The sequence below is a fragment of the Pristiophorus japonicus genome, chromosome 7 (genome assembly GCF_044704955.1).
Source record: "Pristiophorus japonicus isolate sPriJap1 chromosome 7, sPriJap1.hap1, whole genome shotgun sequence".
Taxonomy (NCBI): Eukaryota; Metazoa; Chordata; class Chondrichthyes; family Pristiophoridae; genus Pristiophorus; species Pristiophorus japonicus.
In genome coordinates, this window is record NC_091983.1 from 127,956,739 (window position 1) to 127,972,055 (window position 15,317).

Genomic DNA, 15,317 nt, shown 5'->3' on the forward strand with positions numbered 1-15,317 from the left:
TTAGCAATGTAGCTCAATATCCTTATTGACTTTGTTGATTGATGTTCTGCATAATTAGTATCAAGTTTACTAAGATTCTTACATCTCTTTCAGCTTCATTAGATACTTAAACATCATTCATGGCATATGTATGCCATCTATTTTCTCTCTCTATGTGTAACACTTGACATTTGTTTGCATTAAGTGCTATCTGCCTTTTTCTGGCCATTTACATATTTTGTCCAACTTATTCTGTAATTTTTGAGCTGACTCTCTTGATTCCACTGCCCCTTTTGATTTGATATCGTCTGCAAATTTGACCACATTGCATGGAGATTCGGAATCAGGTCATTGTGCAAGTTAGAAGCAGCACTGATCTCAGACCTGAGACAGCCCACACAGTACTGCACTGGGACTGTCAGCCTAGATTTTGTGCTCAAGTCTCTGCAGTGGGACTGTCAACCAAGACCTTCTGACTCAGAGGCTCGCAAGCTACCACTGAGCCATGGCTGAAACATGAATGTGCAATGTTGATAAGTATAAACAGGCAGCTTCATCTGAACTCAAAGTTGTTCAAAGTTAGTCCCAATGTGGTATTTGATGACTAGACCTAAAGTAGTATTAGTACACCTGAGAAGGATGATGAAATACCAAAGAACTCCTTTATAATTAGATATTATATTCATCTCAAAATGTTCCGCTGAGCAGAGTTCCACTTTAATTTGAGCTGTCTGAATAAATGGCTCTTGTGAAATTCTCCATTATAAAGCAAGGTCATTGAAGTATTTCTTCAGAATTTTAGATATGAATATAGAGACTGCTTTTTTCAATTTATTTCAATTTTAGTTTTCCAGTATATTTGAATTTTCTATATTACATTTTTTGAAATATGTTATCTTTGTATTAGCCTGTGACTGATGCTAAATTAGATTCACATGTAAGAATAAAGAAGAAAGTTCTACTTTAACAGCATTATAACTGAAATGATGCTGGTAGTTCCAAGCTTCCAAACACTTATCAACATAAAACTGCTCAGCCTTCCAAAGTTTGCTTTTGTGCTTTATAACTCAAATTACACAATAATATAGGCATAAATTGTCCAAAGAATACTAGTTAAAATCAATTTGAACTGCAATATTGTTTACGCCTTGCAGTGAACATGGTGAAGATGTACATTCTGGTAGTGTGGTAACTGTAACTAGTGTCAGATGTGCAGTACTTAATGAGTTGGGCTGGATTTTATCAGAGAGTGGAAGGATTGTCAGAGTTTCAAGCTCTGTAAATGGATGGAGATCTAACAATCTGTGTATATTCTGTTGTGTTTTAGCTTTTTTTTGCATAGTTGATTTTTTTCCCATTGGTACATCACAGGGCAGAACTGGATACACACTATGCTTAACAGATTTGAGATCCCTACCCTCCTTTACATATGCTCAATCTTCATGAAAGCTGAGCCTTCATAATCTCCCAAGATAGATACAAACACACACACAAACACTTTCTTAGAATGGCAGAAACCAACTTCCTGGGATTTTCCACAAGGCCCTATCAATAGGACTACTGTCTTCCTGAATAAGACTTTGACAAATCTTACTTTATTCAGTGAGGGGGAAGATTGTAAAGCTGTTTATCAACTTGCACACAATGATGTCATATATAAGTGATGTTTTTCAACACAATTGCATCAACATGTTGTATGTTTGTAAAACAACTATGAAAGGATTGCTGGGCACTTTTTCATTAAGACAATCACCCAAAATATGTTGTGAAAGTTCCCAAATACATAAAAATTGGATTTGTGTCAAAATAGTTCCAAAAAATTGTAGGGAGCATTTGATGGAAGGCAAAACCTCTTGCTGGATATGGTTTGTGTTCCTGGTCAGTCATAGTCAAAAGTAGTTTGGTAGAAACATCTCGTGCTTTAGTCTTCAGCAATTATAAACCCTCTGGGTTCCTTCAGTCCTAAACATGATGTGATTTCTACAACACCACATTCTACTACAATAAATGCAATACCATAAATCACATTATGCTGGCAGTTTTACTTTCCATTAAATCATCTATTCTAGTTAAATATGAATGGCTAAACTAAATCTATTTCACATGAGCAATCCATTCTGTGCTGTCTCTGCATGTGTGAAATTGAAACTTCATATTGAAAATGTTGACCACTGGATGATTGACATGGAATATACACTAACATAAGAAAATAATGGGTAGATATTGAACTTTTGGCCCATCGATTGAAATTGCAGCCACCCACTGTTGAAGTTAAAGGCTGCTTTTGGTTTTGATTAATATCTGTCCAGCACTTTTAAAAATTTCTCATTTGTTTCTTGCCAGCTGTACTTATGTGAATGTGCTCCAAGAGTGTTGTGATTCTAGGACATGTGCTTTTCTTAAAGGTTGGAATCCCCTGAATTTGTTATTCATATGTTTGTCTTAATTTCTCTTGCTTTTACCATATTCTTTTTCTCCCTCTCCCTCCCTCCCTCACTTAATGGAGCATCACTTGTCTCTGTTTGTGACAGAGGTCGTAGATGATGGCTTACATCTTCCCAAGGTTTAACTGAAGGAAACTGTGGCTCATCCAAGACTGGATGTCAGATAACACAGAGGCAATGAAGTGGTTGAAACAGGTACTGGCGAGGTAGAGCTGGTATCATCAGTGTACACGTGGAATGGGCGTTAGTCCCACCCAGCCAAACTTACAATGGTGCAACTGCCCCCTCCTGGAATTCCTCGGCCTGTTTCTATAACAAAGGGAGGATGATTACTAATGCTTAATCATGAGATTTGAGAGTGTTAATTCGTATTTAGATTTATGTCTCTAACTATAGTATGGATAACAGGGTATGTTCTCTTCTTGTGGTCACTTTTTCACTCATGAAAAGTATAAAGACATTTTATGGGCTGGAGTTTAGGCTTTTATGTTTTTGGGCCGATAATGACGGCGGGGCGGGAAAGTTAGTGGCTGGGAATAATTTGCTCAGTAGGTAAGTTTGGGCAGCAGGGCCTGCGTCAGGGGGTAGTGTACACCTCTCTTGGTGCTAGGATGGGAAACTCCCGAACTAAAGAGCCAGTCCGGGAGCGCCTGAGGGTGGGGGGAGGGGGGGGAAACCCATAAAAACATTCCCAAATTCCCAAAACATTGCCCACGCCACCACAACACAAATCGTTAAAAAAATTAAATGAAAAAACAATCACACTTAGAAGTCCATTACTCACCTCTTTGCTGTCAGGATCGTTAGACTGCCTGATTTCCCAGGCGGTCAGTGAGAGGCATGCTTCCGGGCGGATGGGTCAGGCAGGAGTTCAAACTCGCGGCGGTGTTGCAACCAGGGGCATTGCACACCCGGCAGCTCTTCCGGGCGGTGCTGCGCCACTCCGTTGCAGAACCGGACCCGAGAATTGCTGCGCGACGCTGGAGGCTACCCACTCGCCCAGAAGACCTCACCTCTGTCATTGCTGCTGCTCCGTGGCAAAAAAACAAAGCACAAAAGACCCAAAAATCTAGCCCACAGTCTTCTGTAATAAAGTGAAATGGTTCTTGGCGAATGGACATGAATATATCAGCTACATTTATGGTCACTAATCTAAGTTCCCAGCCAGCTTTATCATTGAGTTATTGTCTGGGACTACTTTGTGCACTGGTTTCTGTTATGTATTAATGCTTAGGGGTTACCAGACACCAGAGGGTGCCGCGGTCGGAGGTCATCGGGCTGTACGCATGTGGCATGTGTGCTTGGTCACCTGTATATAAGCTGGGTGTCTTTGTCACGTTGGCACTCTTTGGCTGGAATAAAGATGGATCAGGTTGCACCTGAGTGAGTTTACAGTAACCAGACTCTTGAGTCATTATAATTGGCGACGAGGTAATTTAAGAACCTTCGCATGCACAATAGGCACTGTTGGAATACTGGAGAGATTCGTGGAGTGCGAGGAATGGGTGGATTTTGTCAACCGCCTGGATCAGTATTTTGTGGCCATCGGCATGGAGGCAGAGGCCTACGCAGTTAAGCGCAGGGCAGTTCTCCTCACTGTTTGTGGTCCAAAAATTTACAGCCTCATGAAAAATCTTTTCTCGCCTGTATGTTCGGCGGAAAAAGGGTACAAGGAATTGTGTACGTTGGTGAAGCCAAAAGAGGGGATCATCATATCACACTACCATTTCTACACGCATGTTCGTGCTAAGGGCCAGGACATGTCGGGATATTTCGCCGACCTGCGACATCTTGCTGAGCCGTGTAAGTTCGGGAACATGCTGGAAGGCATGCTGCGTGATGTCTTCATGATAAGCATCAGCCATGATGCAATCCTCAGGAAGCTGTTGGGTGCAGAGATGCTGGATTTGAAAAAGACCATCGCGACTGCCCAGCATTCATGAAGACGGATGATAATTTGAGGCAGATATCATCGACGAGTCGGAGTTCCACGGCAAGTACTGTAAACTCACTCAGGTGCAACCGGATCCATTTTTATTCCAGCCCAAGAGTGCCAGCATGACAAAGACACGCAGCTAGGAGTTAAATTAAAAAGTAGGACCTCAAAGGTAGTAATCTCAGGATTGCAACCAGTGCCGCGTGCAAGTCAGAGTAGGAATTGCAGGATAGCTCAGCTAAATACATGGCTTAAGGAATGCTGCAAGGGGGAGGGATTCAAATTCCTGGGACATTGGAACCGGTTCTGGGGGAGGTGGAACCAGTACAAACTGGAGGGTCTGCACCTGGGCAGGACCGGAACCAATGTCCTAGGCGGAGTCTTTGCTAGTGCTGTTGGGGAGGGTTTAAACTAAAAAGGCAGGGGGATGGGAATCTATGCAGGGAAGCAGAGGGAAGTAAAAAGGGGGCAAAAGCAAAAGGTAGGAAGGAGAAAAGCAAGAGTGGAGGGCAGAGAAATCAAGGGCAAAAATCAAAAAGGGTCACATTACAATATAATTCTAAAAGGACAAAGAGTGTTAAAAAAACAAACCTGAAGGTTCTGAGTCTCAATGCGAGGAGCATTTGTAATAAGGTGGATGAATTGACTGTGCAGATAGCTGCTAACGGGTATGATGTAATTGGGATGACGGAAACATCGCTCCAAGGTAACAAGGCTGGGAACTCAACATCCAGGTGTACTCAATATTCAGGAAGCACAGACAGGAAGGAAAAGGAGGTGGAGTAGTGTTACTGGTTAAAGAGAAGATTAACACAATAGTCAGGAAGGACATTAGCGTGGATGATGTGGACTCTATATGGGTAGAGCAGCGAAACACCAAAGGGCAGAAAACATTAGTGGGAGTTGTGTACAGACCACCAAACAGTAGTAGGGAGGTTGGAGATGGCATCAAACAGGAAATTAGGGATGTGTGCAATAAGGGTACAGCAGTTATCATGGGTGACTTTAATCTAAATATTGATTGGGCTAACCAAACTGGTAGCAATACTGTGGAGGAGGATTTCCTGGAGTATATAAGGGATGGTTTTCCAGACGAAGATGTCGAGGAACCAACGAGAGAACAGGCCATTCTAGACTGGGTCTTGTGTAAGGAGAGAGGATTAATTAGCAATCTGGTTGTGCAGGGCTCCTTGGGGAAGAGTGATCATAATATGGTAGAATTCTTCATTAAGATGGAGAGTGACACAGTTAATTCCGAGACTAGAGTCCTAAACTTAAAGAAAGGAAACTTGGACGGTATGAGACGTGAATTGGCTAGGATAGACTGGAAAATGATACTTAAAGGGTTGACGGTGGATAGGCAATGGCAGACATTTAAAGATCACATGGATGAACTACAACAATTGTACATCCCTGTGTGGCATAAGAATAAAAAAGGGAAGTGGCTCAATTGTGGCTAATAAGGGAAATAGGGAAAGTGTTAAATCCAAGGAAGAGGCATATAAATTGGCCAGAAAAAGTAGCAAACGTGAGGACTGGGAGAAATTTAGAATTCAGCAGAGGAGGACTAAGGGTTTAATTAGAAGGGGGAAAATAGAGTATGAGAGTAAGCTTGCAGGGAACATAAAAACTGAATGCAAAAGCTTCTATAGATATGTGAAGAGAAAAAAATTAGTGAAGAATAATGTAGGTCCCTTGCAGTCAGAATCAGGGGAATTCATAATGGGGAACAAGGAAATGGCAGACCCATTAAACAAATACTTTGGTTCTGTCTTCACTAAGGAAGACATGAATAATCTCCCGAAAATACTAGGGGACCGAGGGTCTAGCGAGAAGGGGGAACTGAAGGAAATCCTTTTTAGTCAGGAAATGGTGTTAGGGAAATTGAAGGGAGTGAAGGCCGACAAATCCCCATGGCCTGATAGGCTGCATCCCAGAGTACTTAAGGAAGTGGCCCAGGAAATAGTGGATGCATTTGTCGTCATTTTCGAACATTCTATAGACTCTGGTTCAATTCCTATGGATTGGAGGGTAGCTAATGTAACCCCACTTTTTAAAAAAGGAGGGAGAGAGAAAACAGGGAATTATAGACCGGTTAGCCTGACATCGGTAGTGGGGAAAATGTTGGAATCAATTATTAAAAATGTAATAGCAGCGCATTTGCAAAGCAGTGACTGGATCGGTCCAAGTCAGCATGGATTTATGAAAGGGAAATCATGTTTGACAAATATTCTGGAATTTTTTGAGGATGTAACTAGTAAAGTGGATAAGGGAGAACCAGTGGATGTGGTGTATTTGGACTTTCAAAAGGCTTTTGACAAGGTCCACACAAGAGATTAGTGTGCAAAATTAAGGCACATGGTATTGGGGGTAATGTATTGACGTGGATAGAGAACTGGTTGGCAGACAGGAAGTAAAGAGTGGGAATAAACGGGTCCTCTTCAGAATGGCAGGCAGTGACTAGTGGGGTGCCGCAGGGTTCAGTGCTGGGACCCCAGCTATTTACAATACACATTAAGGATTTAGACGAAGGAATTGAATGTAATATCTCCAAGTTTGCAGATGACACTAAGCTGAATGGCAGTGCGAGCTGCGAGAAGGATGCTAGGAGGCTGCAGGGGGACTTAGACAGGTTAGGTGAATGGTCAAATGCATGACAGATGCAGTATAATGTGGATAAATGTGAGGTTATCCACTTTTGGTTGCAAAAACAGGAAGACAGATTATTATCTGAATGGTGACAGATTAGTAAAAGGGGAGGTGCAACGAGACCTGGGTGTCATGGTACATCAGTCATTGAAGGTAGGCATGTAGGTACAGCAAGCAGTAAAGAAGGCAAATGGCATGCTGGCCTTCATAGCGAGTGGATTTGAGTATAGGAGCAGGAAGGTCTTACTGCAATTGTACAGGGCCTTGATGAGACCACACATTGAGTATTGTGTACAGTTTTGGTCTCCTAATCTGAGGAAGGACATTCTTGCCATTGAGGGAGTGCAGCGAAGGTTCACCAGACTGATTCCCGGGATGGCAGGACTGACATATGAAGAAAGACTGGATCGAATAGGCTTATATTCACTGGAATTTAGTAGAATGAGAGGGGATCTCATAGAAACATATACAATTCTGATGGGATTGGACAGGTTAGATGCAGGACCGAGATGAGGAGAAACTCTTTTACTCAGAGAATTGTGAACCTGTGGAATTCTCTACCACAGAAAGTAGTTGAGGCCAGTTCGTTAGATATATTCAAAAGGGAGTTAGATGTGGCCCTTACAGCTAAAGGGATGAAGAGAAAGCAGGAATGGGGTACTGAAGTTGCATGATCAGCCATGATCATATTGAATGGTGGTGCAGGCTCAAAGGGCCGAATGGCCAACTCCTGCACCTACTTTCTATGTTTCTATGTTTCTATATACAGGTGACCAACACACATGCTACATGTGTGCAGCCCGATGACCTCCGACTGTGGCACCCTCTGGTGTCTGGTGACCCCCAAGCATTAATACATAACAACATCCCCCTTTTAAAATCTTAACAACAGTCTTTTTACAAATTAAGATGGTCTGGGGCTTTCCCTGGAATCGAGTGAGGAAGATGCAGTTAGTGACCGACCAACCATTGTTCACTCATCAAAGGACTCTGCTGACATTACTGACTCTAAACCTTCAGTGTCTGATATGGTCATTACCACACCGATTGGATCGGCTACTCAGCCCTCAATCTCAACGGACTCAGAACGCTCGCCCAGAGCCAAAGTTGAACTGAGACGATCAACTCATGAGACACCAGAGGGCACCGTGGTCGGAGGTTAGCGGGTTGTACGCATGAGGCATGTGTGCTTGTTCACCTGTATATAAGCTGGGTGTCTTTGTCACACTGGCACTCTTGGGCTGGAATAAAGATGGATCATGTTGTACCTGAGTGAGTTTACAGTAACCAGACTCTTGAGTCATTACAGTTTCTACAGAGCAAATTTGACTTTTCTGAATTATTAACATATATCGGACCAGAAATAAGGTTATGGAGCTCAGATCCTCAACAAAATAACTGGCAAAACTAGAGTGAATAAAGACCTCTGGTTTAAGGGATTATGTATCTTGCTTTTAATCTGTAAAACAAACGAGCCTAATCTGTATAGTGTTTGGTCACATAGTAGGTGAAAATTCGACTTCGCATTAACCCAAAATCGGCAGCCCAAATTACACTTCCACCAATTTTGCATTACTGCCTAAAATGAGTTTCACACCCATTGTAACGCATAGTCGCAGGTTTGCCTCCAGTGCTGGCTTCATCAAGGAAGCCAGGCATCATGTGGGAGCAGGCCCAGAAGAGGGCCAATAAGATATTACTTTAATATCCCCTTGGCTTCACAAGGAAACCTTGGGCCACCCCTGTCCTGGGCTTCCCCAACCTTAGTCTTGTCTTTTCAGCTCGATAGGGCCTCCTTTCCATCACCAATTGGTGGTGCTTTGATTTTCCAGTGTGCTGCTGGGACAGGTGCCACCAATGTGCTTATTGACATGGTTACCTGCCCCAGCCTTGCTAATGACCTCATCCCTGCAGTTTAGGATGGGGTCATAACTTCCTCAATGGGTTGGGTGCTCTGCTCCACTGCACTTGAATTTTTTCTCAAGCATTTTTTTTAAATTAAGGAACAAATATCTAAATTAATAGGATTATTTACTGTCAATAGATAATCCAGTGAACCACTTAGAAATATTAACCAAGCAATTAGGAAGGCTTTGCCTAATGTAACCGTAGTACCAACAGAGTGAACCATTCAACTTTCAGCCACAGATTTAACAGTACAGTTCTTCATTTTCAAAAGACACGTCTACTAGATGTGTTAAAAATACTAACCAACCACTCGGGAATCTTGAATTCTGCTAGCAAATAATTGGATTCTTAGAGCTGCTCAATATAATATTAGGATATTTGACTCAGTGCCAGAGTAGTTACTGAGGCTGCTACTGCTAAACCCTCGTAGCAGAGTCGCCCTGGAGCAATATGTGAGGCCATTTACACCAGGAGAGTCAGACCAGTTTTCACGGTGCAGGTATGTCTGTTATAGCAGCTTGAGGATGTAAGAGACTGGCTGGAGAGCAGTACTGGAACAGGAGCAGATACAATTGCAATATTCAGAGATGCTGCTGTGTCTTGTTGGCCTCTTCCATTCTGAACAGGGCAAAATGTACATCGCACACATCAACCGAATGTGATTGTCCTGATGAAAGGATATATCGTGTATTTACTGCATTTTCTGCCTTTGCTTCATATATATATAGCTGGAATTTCCTGGAAAATTTTGGCATAACTACAGTGTATGAATGGAATGGTGCTGGTCTTTTTTCCAAGGAACTTCGCGCGTAACTCATTTACACCAGGTTTATGCCAGAACATTCCTATGCCGGAATTTCCTCGATGATTTCCCAAGTTCCATCTGCCGAAACCTCACAGCTCATTAACATAGCTCTGCCCCTAACGCAAAAGACCAGAGAACTTGAGTTTCCCGCACTTATGCCAGTTCTGAACAGATTTAAATTTACACAAATTGTTTTAGGCCCCCATAGCCTGAAGTCACTATTTCTGATGTTTTATGGTGATGCTTTTAGCGATTTATTTTATTCTTACTGAGACCTGCATTGTATTTTATATATTTTTGAATCTTTTATGACATCAGAATCTGTGACATTAAAAACAGAAAAGCTTCCACAACTGTGCATAAATGATGGTTTGCTGGCATCAAACATTAATTTTCATAACATCAAAGGATAAAGAAGCAGTTAAAGAATGAAGATGCCACATAGTCCTTCTGGCTTTCTTCTTTACATGATTTCCACTTACTTTGCACTAGTTTTTACATTCTGCCATTTGCTACTGCAGTTCTCAGGAAATGTGGGAGTAAGTTCCCGTGGGCAAAATTGGCCGAGTAATCGGTGTAAATTTTGGCTTAATTTCTGCATATGTGCGACCTATGAATTTCTGGGCCTATATCATCATAGCTTCAGCCTTTGTGTTTTTTTATTTTTTATCTCTACTAATTGTTAGTCATTCCTATAACTTCTCCAAAATTCACTAAAATCTGCTGGAAGCTTTTATCTCAGTTATTTAGGCACTATATGAGGGTTTATAAAAAGGTAGCTTTGCTTATTGCAGTCATAAAACAGTTCAATAGACTGATCAAATTGCTTATTTTGTACAACCTCCGGTATTTTTATGAACACATTGGGGGGAATTTTAACCAAAACAAAGTGGGTGGGTTTGGAGCATGGGGATAGATAAATTGTTAAAATTGGGATTCCCGACCTGATCCCGCCTTCAACCCGCTCACTTTCGGTTTTAACGGAGGCGACATGGGGGCAGGCAACCAACCTGCTCTCAGAGGGCAGGAAGTCAATTTAAATATAATAATGAGGCTAGAAACCTCTTCTTTAACCTCCATTTTATTCTTAACTGCATCTGGACAGGTTTTACACACTTCGTGAAACCCAGCAGTTACAGCAAAGTGGGGATTGTTGCATCCAGGAGGTAAGTGCCTTTATAACTTACCTCCTGGATCTAGGGTCTCTACCTAACCTAACTCACTCTCTGCGGATGGAGAACTCACCCCACCCCACCCCACCCCTGCTCCTCTGGCCTGCGATCTTCTGAAGATAGCCCCCACCCCCAGCACATGATCATCCCCGGACCCTCACTGTCATGTATGTAACATTTATGTAACAACACTGCAATACTGTATATTGTGTGTGCTTTTGGCTCCTGAGGTCGAGTTTCTGAGCAGGAGGGTTGCTGCAGATGGGATTCGGCCTACCGAATCCGAAACGGAGGCGATTCGACGAGCACCCAGGCCCTGCAACACATCGGAGTTGCATTCATTTCTGGGACTCTTGAATTATTTTGGGAAATTTCTGCCGAACTTAAGCATGTTGTTGGAGCCGCTTCACGTGCTCCTGTGTAAGGGTTGGGATTGGTTTTGGGGGGCTTGTCAGGAACGGGCTTTCAATCGAGCGTGGAACCTACTTTGTTCAAATAAGTTGTTGACCCTTTACGACCCCCGTAAGAAATTGGTTCTGACGTGTGATGCATCGTCCTATGGGGTTGGGTGCGTGTTGCAGCAGGGTAACGCTGAGGGCCAACTACAACCTGTGGCTTATGCCTCCAGGTCGCTCTCTCAAGCTGAACGGGGATATGGGATAGTTGAGAAGGAAGCACTCGCATGTGTCTATGGGGTGAAAAAGATGCACCAGTACCTTTTTGGCAGGAGGTTTGAATTAGAAACGGACCACAAGCCGTTAACATCCCTGCTGTCAGACAGCAAGGCTGTCAATGCCAATGCGTCAGCTCGCATACAGCGATGTGCTCTCACACTGGCTACGTATGACTACACCATACGGCACCGGCCCGGCACTGAAAATTGCACTGACATGCTCAGCAGGCTTCCACTGGCCACCACTGAGGGGGCAGCGGAGCAAAGCACTGAGATGGTCATGGCTGTCGATACCTTTGACAGCGCAGGCTCCCCCATCACAGCCCGCCAGATCAAAATCTAGATAAACAGAGATCCCCTCCTATCCTTGATTAAGAAATGTGTCCTGACTGGGGATTGGGCGCCCGCACATGGAGCATGCCCTGAGGAGGTCAGACCGTTTCACAGACGGATGGATGAGCTCTCCATCCAAGCCGACTGCCTACTATGGGACAGCCGGGTAGTCATGCCCCAGAGGGGCAGGGAAGCATTCATCAGGGAACTCCACAGCGAGCACCCAGGCATCGTGCTGATGAAAGCCATTGCCCGGTCACACGTGTGGTGGCCGGGAATTGACTCAGACCTGGAACACTGTGTTCGCAGGTGGACGACATGTGCCCAGCTGGGTAATGCCCCCAGGGAGGCCCCGCTCAGCCCGTGGCCCTGGCCCACCAGGCCATGGTCACGCATTCACGTAGACTACACGGGCCCGTTCATGGGAAAAATGTTTCTCATTGTGGTTGATGCGTACTCGAAATGGATCGAGTGCATCATTTTGAATTCGTACACGACATCAACCACCGTGGAGAGTCTGCGCGCGGTCTTTGCGACCCACAGCTTGCCGGCCATCTTTGTTAGCGATAATGGTCCATGTTTCACAAGCTATGAATTCCGGGAGTTCATGTCGGGTAATAGCATTAACCATGTCAGGACAGCACCGTTCAAGCCGGCCTCCAATAGCCAGGCGGAATCATAAAACAAGGCATGCTCCGGATTCAAGGACCCTCCCTTTAATGCCACCTATCGCGCCTCCTGCTGGCCTATAGATCCCGACCACACTCACTCACGAGGGTCCCGTCCGCGGAACTACTCATGAAACGAACACTTAAAACTCGGCTGTCCCTCATTCATCCAGTCCTGTCCGACATTGTTGAGGGCAAGTGCCAGTCCCAAAACGAGTACCATGACCGAAATTCAAGGGGGAGAAATTGATGACCCCGCATTTGTTCTCAATCACACTTTGGGGCCCAAATGGCTTGAGGGTACTGTAATAGACAAAGAGGGGAATAGAGTCATAGTGGTTAAACTTAACAATGGGCAGATATGCCGCAAGCATCTGGACCAAGTAAAAAAAAGGTTCAGCATGGACACTGAGGAACCTGAGGAAGATCACGAGATGGTATTCACAACACCGCCAGTGAACGAGCAACAAGAACATTCAGTAACATGCACAGTCCCTGCGGTCAGCCCGGACGAGCCGGAATCACCACAGGTGACAGACACGCACACCAAGGCTCAACAACCAGAGCCCCAAATGCGGCGCTCCACGAGGGAGCGCAGACCACCTGAGAGACTTAACCTATGATCCCAATAAGATGTTGAGGGGGAGGTGATGTCATGTATGTAACCTTTATGTAACAACACTGCAATACTGTATATTCGTAAGAAATGCACATCTTAACCACAGGGGTGAACTTGTGGGAGACACTCCTCACCTGGTCATTCCAGGTATATAAAGGGAGGTCCCACGCAGGGTCATCACTTCTTGGTCCTGTGAATAAAGGTTCAGGTCATGGAGTGACCTTGTCCATAGAATGTGCCTCGTGTGGATTTGTGGTATTGTGGTATTGTGTAAGGACTTTACACTCACGAGTTGCTGCAACTGGCCCTGGCTCCCATGCGATCCCTCCCACCCGTTAAAGTCGGCAGGGCCTGCAGGAAACCCGTCCTCGGAGCCCCACTGTGCCCCACCCCAACCCGTCTTTCCTTAAAATCCAGCCCATTGTATTGGCCCCTGTTACAGTGTTTCGTGGCTTTTTAACATTTATTGGTGAGATTTTATTGTTCTAGGAAAGATACCACAATTGGCTTCCACACTTTGCTGAATACTGGGAGTTGATATTACCCAGCATTACTCATGTTGTTTGCAGTAGTTGTCACACATATAAATCTCCTTCACACTGGATTTATGAAGCAGCTCTAGAGAAAGTTCCATAGGATTTAAAATACTTGAGAGACGAGTGATGACAGAAACAATAATGATTTGTTTGGAGGCTCATGTGGAAATTTAAAGTCAAGAGAACTTCTTTGACTCCCAATTTTCATTTTATTTTTAGACAGGAGCAGCAGATTTTGCAACTTCAGCGAAAAATACAAGAAAATGAATTCCGAGTGCAAAAAGCACTTTTGGAACGGTGTGACCCTGCGCTCATGATGAAAACACAGGTAACTCTGAACCCTATGATACTAATACAATGCGATACATAAGGCCGAATATCTGTGGCTCTTCTGGTGCACTCCTGCCATAATTCTAGGAGGAACTTAGACAGGGACCTGTAGACGACTGCCTGCCCCTTACAAATAAACAATGTAGGATGGCCTGGGGTAGAGGCTTCAAATGACAGGAATTCCCATGTCCCTGGCTCCGGCAATGCTGGTGAGACCTGGTGTGCTCGGTTACTGATTATTGTATACGGGCTCCAACTGGAGACCAGGCTCGAGACACAGCCTGGATCCATGAAAATCTCACACATTGTAACCCAGTAATGATGCATGGCCCCCGCCAGACGGTAAGGAGTCAGCGCGTGTACGCCGCGGCGGGAAAGCAAGCCGAGCGGTCCCGGACATCGCTTCAAACCTTAACAAGGGCAATTTCAAAAATAGCCACCCCTCTGCGGAGAATCGGCGGCTATTCCACGCCGTCGGGTGGCCACCGCTTTCCAGTAGTCAGAGCCTCATTGAACGGGGCAATTTCGGCTCCGTCATCTTTTAGATGAAATGTTAAACTAAGGACCAATCTACCATCACAGGTGGTCATAAAAGATCCCATGGCACTATTCGAAGAAAATCGTCGGGCCAGGGCGGGGGCGGCGGTGGGGGGGGGGCATTCTTCTGGTACCTTGGCTAACATTTATTCCTCATCCAACACCATCAAAACAAATGATTAGTTAAACAGAAATCATTACTTCATTGCTGTTTGTGAGACCTTGTTGTGCACAAGGAAATCTAAATACACCACATCCATCGGTACACCTCTACCCACCATGCTCGTTATATCCTCAAAGAATTCCAGTAAATTAGTTAAACATGATTTCCCTTTCATGAATCCATGTTGCGTCTGCTTGATTGCACTATTCCTATCTAGATATCCCGCTATTTCTTCCTTAATGATAGTTTCAAGCATTTTCCCCACTACAGATGTTACACTAACCGGCCTATAGTTACCTGCATTTTGTCTGCCCCCTTTTTTAAACAGAGGCGTTACATTAGCTGCTTTCCAATCCGCTGGTACCTCCCCAGAGTCCAGAGAATTTTGGTAGATTATAGCGAATGCATCTGCTATAACTTCCGCCATCTCTTTTAATACCCTGGGATGCATTCCATCAGGACCAGGCGACTTGTCTACCTTGAGATCCATTAGCCTGTCCAGCTCTACCCCCCTAGTGATAGTGATTGTCTCAAGGTCCTCCCTTCCCACATTCCTGTGACCAGC

At 44.3% G+C, this 15,317-nt stretch overlaps 1 protein-coding gene across 3 annotated transcripts in view; it reads left to right on the forward strand.

Moving 5' to 3' along the window:
- Positions 1–15,317, forward strand: part of cep85l (centrosomal protein 85, like) — a 437,369-nt gene that overhangs the window by 365,300 nt on the left and 56,752 nt on the right. For all 3 annotated transcript variants that reach the window (XM_070885315.1, XM_070885314.1, XM_070885316.1), the window contains one exon: positions 13,942–14,050. In XM_070885315.1, the coding sequence (XP_070741416.1) occupies positions 13,942–14,050 (109 nt within the window). The remainder of the gene's footprint in view (positions 1–13,941; positions 14,051–15,317) is intronic.